The sequence below is a fragment of the Vanessa atalanta genome, chromosome 17 (genome assembly GCF_905147765.1).
Source record: "Vanessa atalanta chromosome 17, ilVanAtal1.2, whole genome shotgun sequence".
Lineage (NCBI taxonomy): Eukaryota > Metazoa > Arthropoda > Insecta > Lepidoptera > Nymphalidae > Vanessa > Vanessa atalanta.
The window spans coordinates 8,213,770-8,227,882 of NC_061887.1; the positions used below are offsets into that span (position 1 = coordinate 8,213,770).

General features: G+C 34.9%; 2 protein-coding genes across 2 annotated transcripts; both read left to right on the plus strand.

The window, feature by feature from the left end:
* Window positions 1-1,640: 1,640 nt before the first annotated feature.
* Window positions 1,641-7,722, plus strand: LOC125070655 (cytadherence high molecular weight protein 3-like). Its single transcript, XM_047680603.1, has 3 exons — window positions 1,641-1,662; window positions 1,738-2,299; window positions 7,068-7,722. Exons 2-3 carry the CDS (start codon window positions 1,748-1,750, stop codon window positions 7,605-7,607), a joined length of 1,092 nt encoding a protein of 363 aa, XP_047536559.1. The 5' UTR covers window positions 1,641-1,662; window positions 1,738-1,747; the 3' UTR covers window positions 7,608-7,722.
* A 3,853-nt stretch (window positions 7,723-11,575) lies between these two features.
* On the plus strand, window positions 11,576-12,405 carry LOC125070254 (serine/threonine-protein kinase C-like). The gene is made up of 4 exons (XM_047680047.1): window positions 11,576-11,839; window positions 11,882-11,926; window positions 11,981-12,234; window positions 12,312-12,405. The coding sequence occupies exons 1-4, from the start codon at window positions 11,585-11,587 to the stop codon at window positions 12,319-12,321; spliced, it is 564 nt and encodes a 187-aa protein (XP_047536003.1). The 5' UTR covers window positions 11,576-11,584; the 3' UTR covers window positions 12,322-12,405.
* The last annotated feature ends 1,708 nt before the right edge of the window (window positions 12,406-14,113 follow it).

Below are 14,113 nucleotides of genomic sequence, written 5' to 3' on the forward strand. Positions count from 1 at the left end.
ACCCTGAAAGCCAAGACTGCTCCAAACTACACGAAAAGGGGTAACAACAACTAAAAGTTGAAATAAAAATCTTAGAAATAAGTCAAAAATCTAAATCCTAAAATCGTCAAAGAAGTTTAAGGCTCCCAAAACGACATCGTTGCCTGGAATTCTTAATTGAGTAAAAAAAAATGTACTAGGAATCGATTTGATAAAATTCTTCAAGTGTCATGGCATTTCATTTTAGTGTAACTAGTGTATATAAACATTACCTTCCTAGAAAGCATCTTATTTTATTAAAGAAAAACTAGTGGGTCGCCCGCGAAACTTTGCGTTTATTCAAAAGATATTTTAGGAATTTCAAAACCTCCTACTGGTTTTTTTTTTAATTTCATTTCATTGTAAACTGCAAGTCACATTTGGCGCCAAATTTTTAACAATTTATTTTAACTTTGTTTAAGTTTTTTTTTCTTATACAGCCGTAGCACCGTCCTCTAACCGGTCACTAACTTATTTCCGCTCTCTAAAATTAATTATTGGTAAATTGCAATCAAGATTCCTCTCTATTATTCTACACATCTACGGCTTGAGCTGAATTTTTATGTGCAGCTATAGTGATTATGGATCACTGGGACAAAAATTGGGTTACGCTATTAACATATAAGATAATTAAACAATAATAAGATATCAACTGGAGCCTCATACAGAAAATAAAAATTAACTTACGTATACTGTTTATCAGTGAATTAGCTAAAAAAAACCGTTTTTACGTTCAAAATAGAGGGAAGCAAGATAATATCAAATCATAATATTTATATCAATTCAATTATTTTTAGATTTAAATAGACAGATTATACAATGTTTAGCTATATGTGCTTCGATATAAGATATAAATTGTCTGCTATCTTATAATATTTAAGAAACGATTAGTTATTTTGCTTAAATAAAAATAAGAACAAAAAATCTTATAATTAAATCAGATAGAAAGATAAAACATATGCATTCTAAATTTTTACTTGTTGGTAGGGCTTTGTGCAAGCCCGTCTGGGTAGGTACCACCCACTCATCAGATATTCTACCGCCAAACAGCACTAGTAGTAGTAGTACTGTTGTGTTTCGGTTGAAGGGTGAGTGAGCCAGTGTAACTACAGCCACAAGGGACGTAACATCTTAGTTCCCAAGGTTGGTGGCGCATTGGTGATGTAAGGAATGGTTAATATTTCTTACAATGCCATTGTCTATGGGTGGTGGTGACCACTTAACATCAGGTGGCCCATTTGCTCGACCGCCTACCGATATAATAAAAAAAAGAAAAGAAAAGTCCACCCAAAAAATCAGGAGAGTGAGTTTCTTCCTTACTGGTATTACCCAATCAGATCAATGGCATCAGGTCCCTTGCTTCGTCATATAGGTCCAAAAGCTTTAGCCCAAGAGAAAGTTAGCTTAAAATCATTTGTTCTGGCAATTTTTTTTTCTCTTACAAATCTGCCCGTCTGCCTACCGATTCCTTAAACAAATTATATAAAAGGAAATTAGTAATATATTAAATAATCGGATATATTACTTAATGCCATTTATTCTTTAAGAGTTTATATCATAAAGATTGCATGAACAGAAAGATAATTTTTAATATAAAAAGCAATACAATACAAAAGTTTGTCAAGTGTTATTTGGCGCTAACAAGTAAGTATACATACCAGAAAATGTTATTACTTATATATTTTCTTTGATTTAAATATTTTCTTTTTATTTTTTCAGATCAATAAATATGAAATTCTTAATTGTCTTCGCTTTATGCGCCGCCACGGCTTCTGCCCTCTTCGAAATACCTGACCTGGTGGCTCAAGAGGCTGCTGAAATTCAACAGATCTTAGACATCATCAACGACCCCAACACTGACCCCGCCACCGCCGCTGCTCTCGAACAATTGCTCGTTGACGTACTCGGAAATAAGCCCGAACCTATCGATGTCGGACCTGCCATCGTTGACGGTGACTACGAATCCATCTCTGTTGGACCTGCCATCGTCGATCAAATCGTGTCCTCCCCCGAGAGCTCTCCTCTCGTCCAAATCATCATTAACATCAAGCCTGGTTCTGGCAATCCCGTAGTTGTTGAAGGTCTTCCTGAGGTCGAGCCCACCCCCGTGATCGTCGAAGAGAAACCCGAGATTGAGCCCACCCCCGTGATCGTCGAAGAGAAACCCGAGATTGAGCCCACCCCCGTGATCGTCGAGGAGAAGCCTGTGGCTCCCGAACCCGTTATTGTTGCTCCCGTGATCATCCCCGAACCTGTCATTACTCTCCCTGGCATCCTCAACTAAGTAAGCAATTACTAATTATCGATTTGACAAAATAAATTAACGCATAATAATTATATATTTTTTTTAATTTATCAAATAAAAACACCCTTAAAATAATAAGTTAATGATAAACACATTTTTATTTTTTACAAAAGCACACATTAAATCAAACATTCTAACTGAACCAATGTATAATATATAGACATTTTATTGGCAATATCAGGATTATTCATTCAACGAACCACAAATTCTGTAAGTTTTCAATTAAACAAAGTTTTCAATTACACGGATAATTTCACAATAGTCATCAAAATCGATTCGTTAATAAATCACTCTCACAATCACTGAATCATTTAAAAGAGGTTTCATCATGTTGGCGCCAAATGTAAATGAGTGACTTGCATTTTACAATCAAATGAAATAAAAAAAAACTTATCATAGGTTTCGAGCTTCCTAAAAAATCTTTTGAATAAACCCGAAGTTTCGCGGGAGACCCACTAGTTATTTAATAATCACTTCTCCAAACGATAATTAAACTCGAACTCTAAAATATCTGTATCTCCAAAAATTGCATTGATATCTAGGAAAAAAATTCTTGTTCGAAGAGTAACGTCTAATGCCTAATATAGCGCTTAAATAAAGTATTAAAACAGTTAACATCAAATTCACAAGATTATATAGCTTTTACTATACTTAAACTAATTAACCAAGGTTTTATTACAGGCGCTTATCCTAACGATTTTAAAATAGTGTTAGTTAAACCAATGCATAATGGAGATAAGACCACAGATTATAAGTACATGTATACCTTGTTAACGCCTTCCATTGTGGTTTTGATGGTAGATTATAGTTCAGCTTTAGTTATAAGGGGATAACTAAAACTGGATACTGCAATAGTATGAGAGTTACCTGAAAAGTTTATTTAAAAACAATATCCCTTAAGATCGACAAACGCTCGGGTGCAAGAAAGTGCTAGCGAAATACGCTCTCCCCCTAAATATATTTGGATGGTTCAGTTGCGATCCCAAACGATCTCTAACGTGAGGCGCCTGGTTTTCTAAATCAATATAGGCACAGGCTTTAAGTACCAATTTCCTTGTAACTAGCGGTTCTGCACGAGGTTCCGTACCGGAAAAAAAACTGAAAACAGGGATGTATTCAGTTTTTTTTCTCGCTAGTGAAGCGCATTACGTGTTTCCTCCATCTGTAGTATGTGGGTCTCGTGGGACTAAACCATATTACTAAATAATGCTACATTTACCAATTTGTTGATGATACCTCATATCTGCCGATAGCGACACAGATATAGCTCTAATAAAAATACAGAATGAGTTTGATAGCGAATGATCTCACGATAATGAATGAAGTAATTCGTATAATTAAACATTATATCAACAATGTACTCGTACTTATAGTTAGGAATTTAAACAATGTATAACCACTATGATAAGTCTATTAACAAATAATGGTTTTAACTATATTGGAACTATCTTTGATAATAAAAATGGAGATAAAAAATAGTATATCATAGACATAAGAACGTTATTCAATCTACAAAAACTAGTGATTAAGACTATTAGTAATCTTAAAATAGGATTTTTTATTTATTATTTATTTTATGATATAGGTTGGCAGACGAGACACATGGGCTACCCGATGGTAAGTGTTCATCGCCCATAGACAATGGTGCTGTAAGAAATATTAACCACTCCTTACCTTACATCACCAATGCATTACCAACCTTGGAAACTAAGAAACGATTATCTTTAGGATGACCCATAACTCAGTTAATTCACATATTATCCTATTGTTTATATTATTGTAATATCTCCAATTACTAATAAACCAATTATATTCAAGGGAATATCGTACACAAGTCAGTGCGAACTTTTGAGTAAAAAAGAGTTTATTTTTAACATATATATTTTTAAGGTTCCTTACCTTCTCTTTGACAAATAAACAAAATACAATCTTTTTTTACGGTAGCGTCAATGTTTTTACAAAAACATTCATGATTTTGATAGAAACCGTGGCAAAGATCGGCGTAACATCACGCTTTCGACATTACAAAGTCAGTACATATGTACTTCCTGGGGCAGAGTATTGGATTCTATAATAATTTTAACAGACAATTAACATTTTTGCCTTTAGCTAAATTTAAAAATCATGTTATTTTTTTTAACAAATAAGGATTATTATACTTTATAGGAAATATAAATAATAATGGAACTCGGATAACGAAAATAAACATATTCGTTGATGTTCATACAGAGTACTTAAGTATATAGTATATGTATTAATGATTATAACTAAGTATATATATTTTTTTCATACTGTGTTTCTTGCCGATTTTTCTTGTTAGAATCTACATTCCGTACCAGTTTCACCTTAATATCAAATTAACATTATTAAATGACGTCTTTAAAAGTGCTTACGCGATTTTAGTCGAATAAAAAATAAGTAAATAATATTTTGATTTTATTTGACTTAAACAAAAATGAAAACTACGTTGATTCAAGTAAAAAGTAAATATTATATATAAGTGCCATACTTAGCCCTTCGGGACGTTTAACGTAGGAACACAATCCAATACGTCACAATATATTTACAACAATATTATGTAAATTAACAGTAACATTGATCACTTTGATTGAATCAGTGATATAAGATTATAACGCCAAGGTTCCAACTCCGCAAAGTCAATAAACTTCTTGGGGCAAGGTATTCGTTTCTATAATAAAATTCGGCAAATATTTTATGTAACTTTTACATTAAGTAAATTTTATATAACTTTGCCGATTCATAAATTCAAATCATTTGTAAAAAAATGCATTGTTTCCAATGAAGAATGAGAAGGGATATTCTTCAATACGAGATTATATAGATGATAAAAAAGCGTGGAGCTAATACTTTTTGACTTCCAGGCAGGATATATTATATGCATAGGTATATAATTGTATTTAACTAACATATCTTTGTATTTTTAAATGTTGAAAAACAGTAACTACTGAGTTTCTTGCCGGTTGTTCTCAGTAGAATCTGCATTCTGAACATGTGGTAGCTTCACATAATATAATTTCTTAAATGACGATTCAAAAGTGCTTGTGAAAGTCTACTTGTAACTAAGTTAAGCATAAAGTACATTTTCATTTTGATTTATTTTGATTTTGACATTCTATTATTTATAAGACTGGCTGAATATGGTATTAGTATTTCCGAATGAACATCTTAAACCTATCTGGATCTAAATAAGCATAAAAAAGTAAACCTACGCTGTGAAAATGTTTATAGTAAAATAAAGGTGTTGTAAAAAATGTTTTGCGTAATTGATAAATTGTGTATTGTGTATTTGCGGAAATATAACACAATATTTTATTAATATTATTAATACTTTAAAGAGACTTGAAAGAAAAACAAGTGATATCTGTGAATTGAGATGTATAAATAAGCCACTATCGATGTAAATATATATGTTCCAAATAAAATATATTGAATGTGTATACCAATGTCTTTCGGTTTGATACAACGATATTTGTTATCGAGGTTTATTAAGCAAATATTGTCTGTGTTAGAAGAACCCGAATATATAAAGTTATTCGCTTTGAAAACTAAACCTACGGCTTACACTGAATATTGTTGGAATAGTTTTAAACATTTTTTTTTGTTTTTTTTTTTTTTTATTGATACATGTATCTTTTTTGTGCCTGCATATTTATATTACCAGGCAGCATCACAATTTTCTTTTCGGATTTCAATTTTTTTTTTTTGAGCAGATTTTGGAATGTGTTAATTATTTGTCTTAATGGGATTTTGGATCCCTTAGCTAAATTGGATGGTATTCGCTGCTCGAATATCCGTTCATAATCTCATCTCTAATATGGATTACTGTTTAAGGTTATAATCCAGAATTTCATTACGGGTGTTTCAAAATATTTTAAGGTTTACCAAACAAATTCTAACAAATCCTAAAACTATTTATTTTAATAATGTTGTTTCAAAATTTTATTCGTTGCCTAACCACATCCTTTGCCTATACACTACAATAAGAAATAAAATATTTATACCGTTAACGTTAAAACATTATCATAAAATCTATTTAAAAAAATAAATGAAGACAAAAATTTGATTTTACAAAATCTTTCTTTTGAAAAGTTCATACGGTACCTTCACCCCACCCCTTTTAACGGATGGGCATTGTGATCGAAATATCGTTGGTGTACATATATAGTAAATAATTACATATTTCATCTTGTTTCTTTAATTTAGATGATTTTGTAACATTTGTATATAGGTTTAAACTTAAAATATCAGCTTGTATCATAGCTGGGTTAAAGTCTCCTTTTCTAATAAGAAGATCATATTTTGCTTTCACTAATGTTCAAGAGTTAAATATTCCTCAAAATTAAAGGTACGTTACAAAATTTCTGCATGAAGAAAGCAGAAAATTCAACGGTAAAAAAAAGTCTTCCTTACAATTTAAGCGGCTTATTTTATCTTAGATATACTGCTTAATATGAGTATTGAGGCAAGGGAATTAGTAATAGTTCCAAAACAAGAGGATAAGAGTGCGTTTATCTTTAAGATTATAACAAATTGAAAGATAAATATTAATATAAAAACAGTAACACAATTTACTGATGATAAGTTTTATTCGAAACTAACAAGTAAGTTAACGTTCCAGGTTCCAGTTTCTTTACTATTACATTATATTATAATCATAAATCTCCCTTCGTGTTTACGAACGCGTTAAAAGAGTTACAGAATTAAAGTTCATTTTTAATTTCAGATCAATATGAAATTCTTCGTTGTATTTGCTCTGTGCGTCGCTGCGGCCACCGCCAACGTCATCAGCCCCATCGTGGTCAATGATGAAGCAGCTGAAATCCAACAGATTATGGATGCAATCAACCACCCCAGCACAGACCCTGCCACCGCCGCTCTTTTAGAACAAATGTTGAACGAAGTTCTCGGTCTAACTAAGCCCGAACCTATCGATGTCGGACCTGCCATCGTTGAGGGTGACTACGAATCCATCTCAGTCGGACCTGCTATCGTCGAAGAGGTCGTACCCGCTCCCGTGATTCCTGAAATCAACAACTCCCCTCTTGTCCAAATCATCATCAATGTCAAGCCTGGTTCTGGCAATCCCGTCGTTGTCGAAGGTATGCCCGAGGTCGCGCCCACTCCCGTGATCGTTGAAGAGAAGCCCGAGATCGAGCCCACCCCCGTGATCGTCGAAGAGAAGCCTGTGGCTCCCGAACCCGTTATTGTTGCCCCTGTGGTCATCCCCGAACCCGTCATTACTCTTCCTGACATTCTCAACTAAGATAATATGTACTAGGAAACATCTCCGTGTTATGCTCCGTGATATGATAAATTAAATATTTTTAATTTAAGATTGCTTTAAAATGACTAAACTTCCAAATAAATATATTAAACAGTACACTTACATTTTTTATTAACAAGTCCCAAATAGCAAATATTGTTCAACGATATAAATGATAGTTATTTTTCTTTCTTAAAACTATTTGTATTGCATATAAAAAGAGTAGTCGCACATGACAATAACAATTAAATGACATCTTACCTTGAACATTATATCATCGATGGGTCGATACTAAGACAAGCAACGCGCGCCCATATACAAATAAACTCATTATAACTGTTCCCTGCTTATCTTAGTTAAAACATAATTTGAGTTTATATTTTTAGTATTTAAATATCGGATTGACTCGTAATTTCGTCTAGTTGATAAGGATCCATATAATGTTGATTTTATGTAATAACCGTGTTATTTTAGGGCGTCAGAGATCTTCAGGGCGGACCATGTGAGTGGCCTCGTTGGCTAGGAGGGAGTGGGAGGGCTCGCTACTCGAGCCTCCCAGGTGTTTTACACCGGCGGTCAGCGGAGGAGCCTACCATCTTATCCGCCGCAGGGCGTCAGCTTCGTTGACGCCCAGCCTCCAGTGGCGAACTCGGGGGAGTTCGCTACATTCTTACGTGGAGGATGAGGGGGAAGGCGCGCACTAGGCGCGCTTTCCATGAATATTCAGCCGCCTTAGGGCGGCTGCCGCTGGTGGGGTCGCGGTTGCATGCCCTTGGCGATCCCGTGGCCTCACCACTCGGCGGCATGGTGGAAACCCGAGGATGGTTTTAGTGGGTAGGACAGGGCATTAGCACTAGCGTGCCCTGGCACGGGGCATTAGTTCCCGGTTGAGTCCCACATACCCGTCCCGGACCCCCAACCGGGCGGCATGCGTAAATGCATTTCCTCCTCGTTAAACAAAAAAAAAAAAAAAGGGCGTCAGAGATCTAGACACGCGGTAGTTCAATCGACTAGAGATGAATCATATTAATCCATTTTATCTATTAAATACTAAAAATTGGAGTTGTGATGCCGGTCCCATTTCATTTAACATTTCTTACGAGTAGCTAAAGGATATCGTTACTACCCATCTTTATGTTTAACTGATTTTGAAAAATATAAAAAAGAGGTTGAATTGTCCCCGCTATCATCTGTAGATTCCAACTATGGATCGGTGAACCTTCCTCGTGCATGAGACAAACAATTTTATAGTGTACCCATACTTAATTTAATAATATATCAATTGGAACTAAAGTCCATCAGGTATTACAGCCGTAGCTGAGGTGTTTAAAAGACTAAGAGTCTTATCAATAAACTAGAACTGAAGGCTAATGGATAGCATAGTAATAACATTGGTATTTAAATCGACGAGTAGACTTATCAATTAGTCAATAAACTATTCCGGGGTACGGTGGGTTTTACGATCATAACTGCGGTGTTTATAAAGTAGGATAATAAAATAAGGATCAAAGTCCAATAAATAGTCAATCAGTCATTGCTGACGAAATCTGTATCCCAAGATTCAAACCCTGGATTATCATCGCACAAAATCACTGGTACTCATAAAAGTTCAAGGGCATAACCTCCAGGCGGCCTAATGCAAGGCCTCTGGTCACTGACGCAGAGTGTTGTTATAATAATATGTAATAATTTCAAAAATAATAAAATAATATTCAACCAAACGCATAATGTAATTTGTTATATTTTCTACCGCAGTATACTCACTTGTTCATCGTAATACTATTCATAACTTATAAATATATCATATTTATTTATATTATATAAACGCAGTGGTCTTCTTAAAACTAAAACTTATAACTAAATCGTATTGGTCGATTACCTAAACCAGCACAAAAGTATGTGATAAATCAATTAAAAGAGATATTCTAGCTGCACTTTCTATCGCTTGCATTTTGTCTTATTTAGAGAAACATGACTAGGTCCCTATCATTATGATATATTCAGGTTAAAGAACATTTATTAATTTAACTCATAAAGAACCTTAAAGTTCACTTGTACAATGAGCAATACAAATAACTTATATACAAAGTTGGTTTCAAAGGTAGAATCTGTGGCAGTACAGGTACACGAAAAAAAGATTTAAATTATAAAAAAAATATGTTTAAATATAGTATAACAAAGTACTATTCGGTAAACTAGTATATAATTTTGCCCCGTTGTATAAAACGCTTCTATTATCGTATTTAGTTCTAGGATTATAAAGATTTATTTTCTGTTTATTTTTTAAGCTGTGTGTATAATCATAATATGTGGGAAATATCGTCAGGCTTATCGTGTCAAATGCTTTTTTCAAGTCAATGAATAATCCTAAGCATATGTTTTTGTTGTCTATTATTGTGCTTATTTTAGTAACAAGGTCAATTTATAGCTGATAAGGTACTAGATTTTTCTCGAAAGCCATACTGTCGTTTGTATAAGAATTGCTACTCGTGTGTGTTGGTTTAGTCGCATGTAAATAACCTTTTCGAATATTTTTTGACAGTTCTGGTAACAATACTGAAATTGGACGATAATTTTCAGGATCTTTTAGAACCAGACTTGTAAATTAACAAGTACAAAAACAAGCACAAATTTCATTTATGTTCTTTAAAGTTATCGAATTTATTACGAGTCTAGGAAGATGTGTATAAAATTTTATTTTGTTATCAGGTAATTTCAATCAGGTCAATTATTATATCCCTAACATTAAGCTATGGGGGCGCCCCTAAAAAGGACGAGGCACTTCTCGTATAAAACGATTAGTGCGCCAAGCCAGCCAGGATTAATTCCGTTAATCACTTCACTACTTACTATCCATGGTAATACCGATTAATTAAAGACATCGATAAAAACATTGTAACGTTAAACAGCTATAGCTCAATACCACATAGTACATACTACTATTGCTCCAGCAATCCAGCAAGACAGAGCCGTGGTGGACCTTTCGTTAACCATCCGTTCGATTGAAAGTTGGTACGATTAGAGATGACAACAGATCTCCATCCATTTGCTTAATTTCCTGGGAAGCCCAAACAAGGACGCGTTGGCTACAGGCTACATAATTGGATGGGTCCAACCCGGCAACCCATTTTTAGGGGTCCGGTGCACCAAAGCAGTCTTTCAGGAGTTTATGTTTATGTCTTTTCTAAATGAATGCCGAAAAAGATGCGTTAAAACCGCTGCCAACTCAGAAGCACATGTCCGTAGCCAGGTAAAATCGCCAAGAATTACGATCATATGCTCCACCAGTCGGTCTGTTTCGGCATTACAACTATGCGACCTATACTGGTACGCATAGATTCGCGGATGATCATCGTATTCTATACGTTGCCAGATAATTGATAGGTCCCACCCTTAAAGGCTGCCGAGGTGACGAGAGCAGATATCATATCTGATGTAAACGTAGACCCCAGCCCGTGGTACAAAGGAATGTTCCAATTTTTACCCCGGGTAGGAGCGAAAAATTTTATCAGCTGGAGAGGATACCTGGATCTCAGCAAGAAAGACCAAGGCCAGCTTTGCTGTATCAAGCGAAAGTTAATAGCGTTCAGTTCAGTTTTAGTTCAACCCCCTTGTGTTACAAAAGTTTTCACCAAAGCGTTATATTATAGATAGTGTTATATATCTAGTAAAGTTGATTGTGTATATACAATTTTATGGCGTGTTTTTGTAGGTTCTTCCGCTTTTAATCAGAGCTATAAATTTAAATCATGAAACAATTTCGAAGAATTTATAGATAACTTCTATTACCACAGATAATATTTTTGTATATAAATTACAGTTAAAGCATATTGTTCATAAAATTTCTGTAAACGAATTAAAGAACTAAACGTGAGTATATTTGAAACCTTTCATTACTTTTTTGTATATAATTAGTTTATAATTCATTGAAGTTAATAATTCAATCAAAAAAACTTTACTTTATACAGATTAACAAGATGAAATTCCTCATATTCTTCGGACTCTTAGCTGCTGTGGCTACGGCTGAAAATGCCAGAGGTGATCCTCGTATTTTTAACATTATTGGCGGCATCCTAGATCTCCTGAACCCAAAACCCGCTGAAAGGCCCACTGTTGTCGATAAGCCAGTTGTAGTAGAAGGCCCTCTTCAGCCTATCATTGTTGGACCTGCAATCGTTAACCCAGAATATGAACAAATTTCCGTCGGACCCGCCATCGTAGACTTTGAAGAGATATCCGTTGGACCTGCCATCGTAGGCCCAGGACTTGAAGATATTGCCGTTGGACCCGCTATCGTCGATGAAACTGCTCCCGTTGTCCCTGCTCCCGTGCCCGCTCCCGTTGTCCCCGTTCCCGTGCCCGCTCCCGTTGCTCCCGCTCCCGTCCCCTCTCCCGTGTTCCCCATCACCTCCCCTCTTGTACAAGTCATCGTTAACGTTGAGTCCAACGGCGCTGGCAATCCCGTGTCCGTCGAGGGTGTAGAACCCACCCCCGTCATCGTTGTTCCTGCACCCGTGCCCGCGCCCGAACCAGTGATCGTCGTTGACAAGCCCACAGTTACTGAGCCCGTCATCGTTGCTCCTGCTCCCGTGCCTGAGCCCGAACCAGTGATCGTCGTTGACAAGCCCACAGTTACTGAGCCCGTCATCGTTGCTCCTGTTCCCGTGCCCGAGCCTGAAACAGTGATCGTCGTTGACAAGCCCACAGTTACTGAGCCCGTTATCGTTGCTCCCATTATCCCTGAACCCGTCGTTCTCCTCCCTGACATCCTCAACTAAATTAGTGTCCATAAATTACCTTAAACATACTTCGACATTACTATCAGAAGTAATTCAAATCTTTATTTATATTATTTAAGAATTACTGTTCGACATTTAATTATTAATATTATAATGAGACTTTGTAATACAAACAATGTAAATAAAAACACAAACACAATAAAAAACTGAATTCTGAATAAAACCTCCTTTTATTAGTCTATAATAATTTAGTTTTATAAAAAAAAAAATAACTTAAGCATTAACGTTTAATTAGTTAACGAAAATATGAAATACCACGTAATTTTATACAATGATTTTTGCACTTGGACACGTGGAAGTTTTGTATGATTTTCTCGTCTGGGCACAAGATCAATTACCATATCAATAATTAATTATAGTATATAATATAAGCAATAAGGTTACGTAAACAACCGAATTGATATCTAGCAAGTAAATGATGTAAGTAAATGAAGTACAAGTGCGTTAAGCGTCTATGTAAGAATAATTAAAATTATTCTTGAAATTAAGCGAACTTAAATAATAATAAGTTAGAATATTAAAGATTAATATTATGACTAACTAAATATTTTAATATAATTGTTTAATATTATTTCAATATTTTTATGAGTGAAAACAATTGGCACGACTGCTTAGTGTTGTAACTGTTGAGGGGAGGTACATATGTCTGTATTTAAATTTTTTATATCAACATATAGGTATCTGGACGCGCAAATGGGCCACCTGATGATAAGTGGTAACCATTGCCTAAAGAGATTGAAAAAATCTATTCCTTACATCGTCAATGCCACCAACCTTCGGAACTGATATGTTATGTCCCTTGTGCCTGTAATTACTGGCTCACTCACTCTACAAACCGGAATAATACTAAGTATTGCTGCTTGGCGTTAGAATACCTTAAAACAAGGTTAATTTATTTAATATAAGGTAAAATATAATCTTAAATTTCCTTCAAGATTTTATTGATATGCAATAATTTCCTCTTGCTTTTTTGACATCTGTGGGTGTGATTTCGTGTAATGGGTAGGGTATGTAACAGGAAGCCGAGGAAGTGTGCGCTTTTTCATTTGACGCGCACACAGGCCAAGACTTGGTTGTCGGATGGTACCAACACATTTTCTGAGAGGATATAATCCCATCAAAAACATAAATGTAAAAATGAGAGCCAAGTTAAATATTATGATATATACCTTGGTTGTTGTCTTCAACGACAAAAGAAGTGAGATCTAAATGGGTCCCAAGTTAAATAGTCCTTTCTGAAATTTATTTATAACTACATAAAATATCATTTCTTATTATAACTTGGTATAATATATTGTTGCCTAAGGTCTGTCTTGGCTAGTTCTTATATGTAGTCTTCTAGTTCGCAAATTAAATTATGTTTAAATTGAATTGTTATTTTACGTGCGCTATTGCTGTTGTGGACGTCCTAATGTACCTTCTCTATTTTTCCATTGGACCCATTCACCAGTCCTTTGCTGACATCAGCATGCTTGCTCGATACTGTTCTTCCAAACAATAAGGATCCCCGTTTGTAGCGCTAGAGTAAAAACTTAAATCATTCCAGTTGCGATATACATACTCTACTACAGTCTCACGAAACCTATTTTTTTGTTGTATACTAATATACTCAAATAAAGAATAACTCAAATTAAGACCGGCTGCCATAAGTTTTGATTGCTGGTTCTTACATCATTTTTTTTATTACAGTTATTACAGGGACTATAA

Excerpts from the sequence above, each read along its gene's own strand:
- LOC125070655 (XM_047680603.1), top strand. The coding sequence starts at position 1,748 with ATGAAATTCTTAATTGTCTTCGCTTTATGCGCCGCCACGGCTTCTGCC. Across the intron at positions 2,300-7,067 it reads CTCTCCCTGGCATCCTCAAC|ATCAATATGAAATTCTTCGT; the intron begins TAAGTAAGCAAT and ends TTTTAATTTCAG.
- LOC125070254 (XM_047680047.1), top strand. The coding sequence starts at position 11,585 with ATGAAATTCCTCATATTCTTCGGACTCTTAGCTGCTGTGGCTACGGCT. Across the intron at positions 11,840-11,881 it reads CCATCGTAGACTTTGAAGAG|ATTGCCGTTGGACCCGCTAT; the intron begins ATATCCGTTGGA and ends GGACTTGAAGAT. Across the intron at positions 11,927-11,980 it reads ATGAAACTGCTCCCGTTGTC|CCCGCTCCCGTCCCCTCTCC; the intron begins CCTGCTCCCGTG and ends GCTCCCGTTGCT.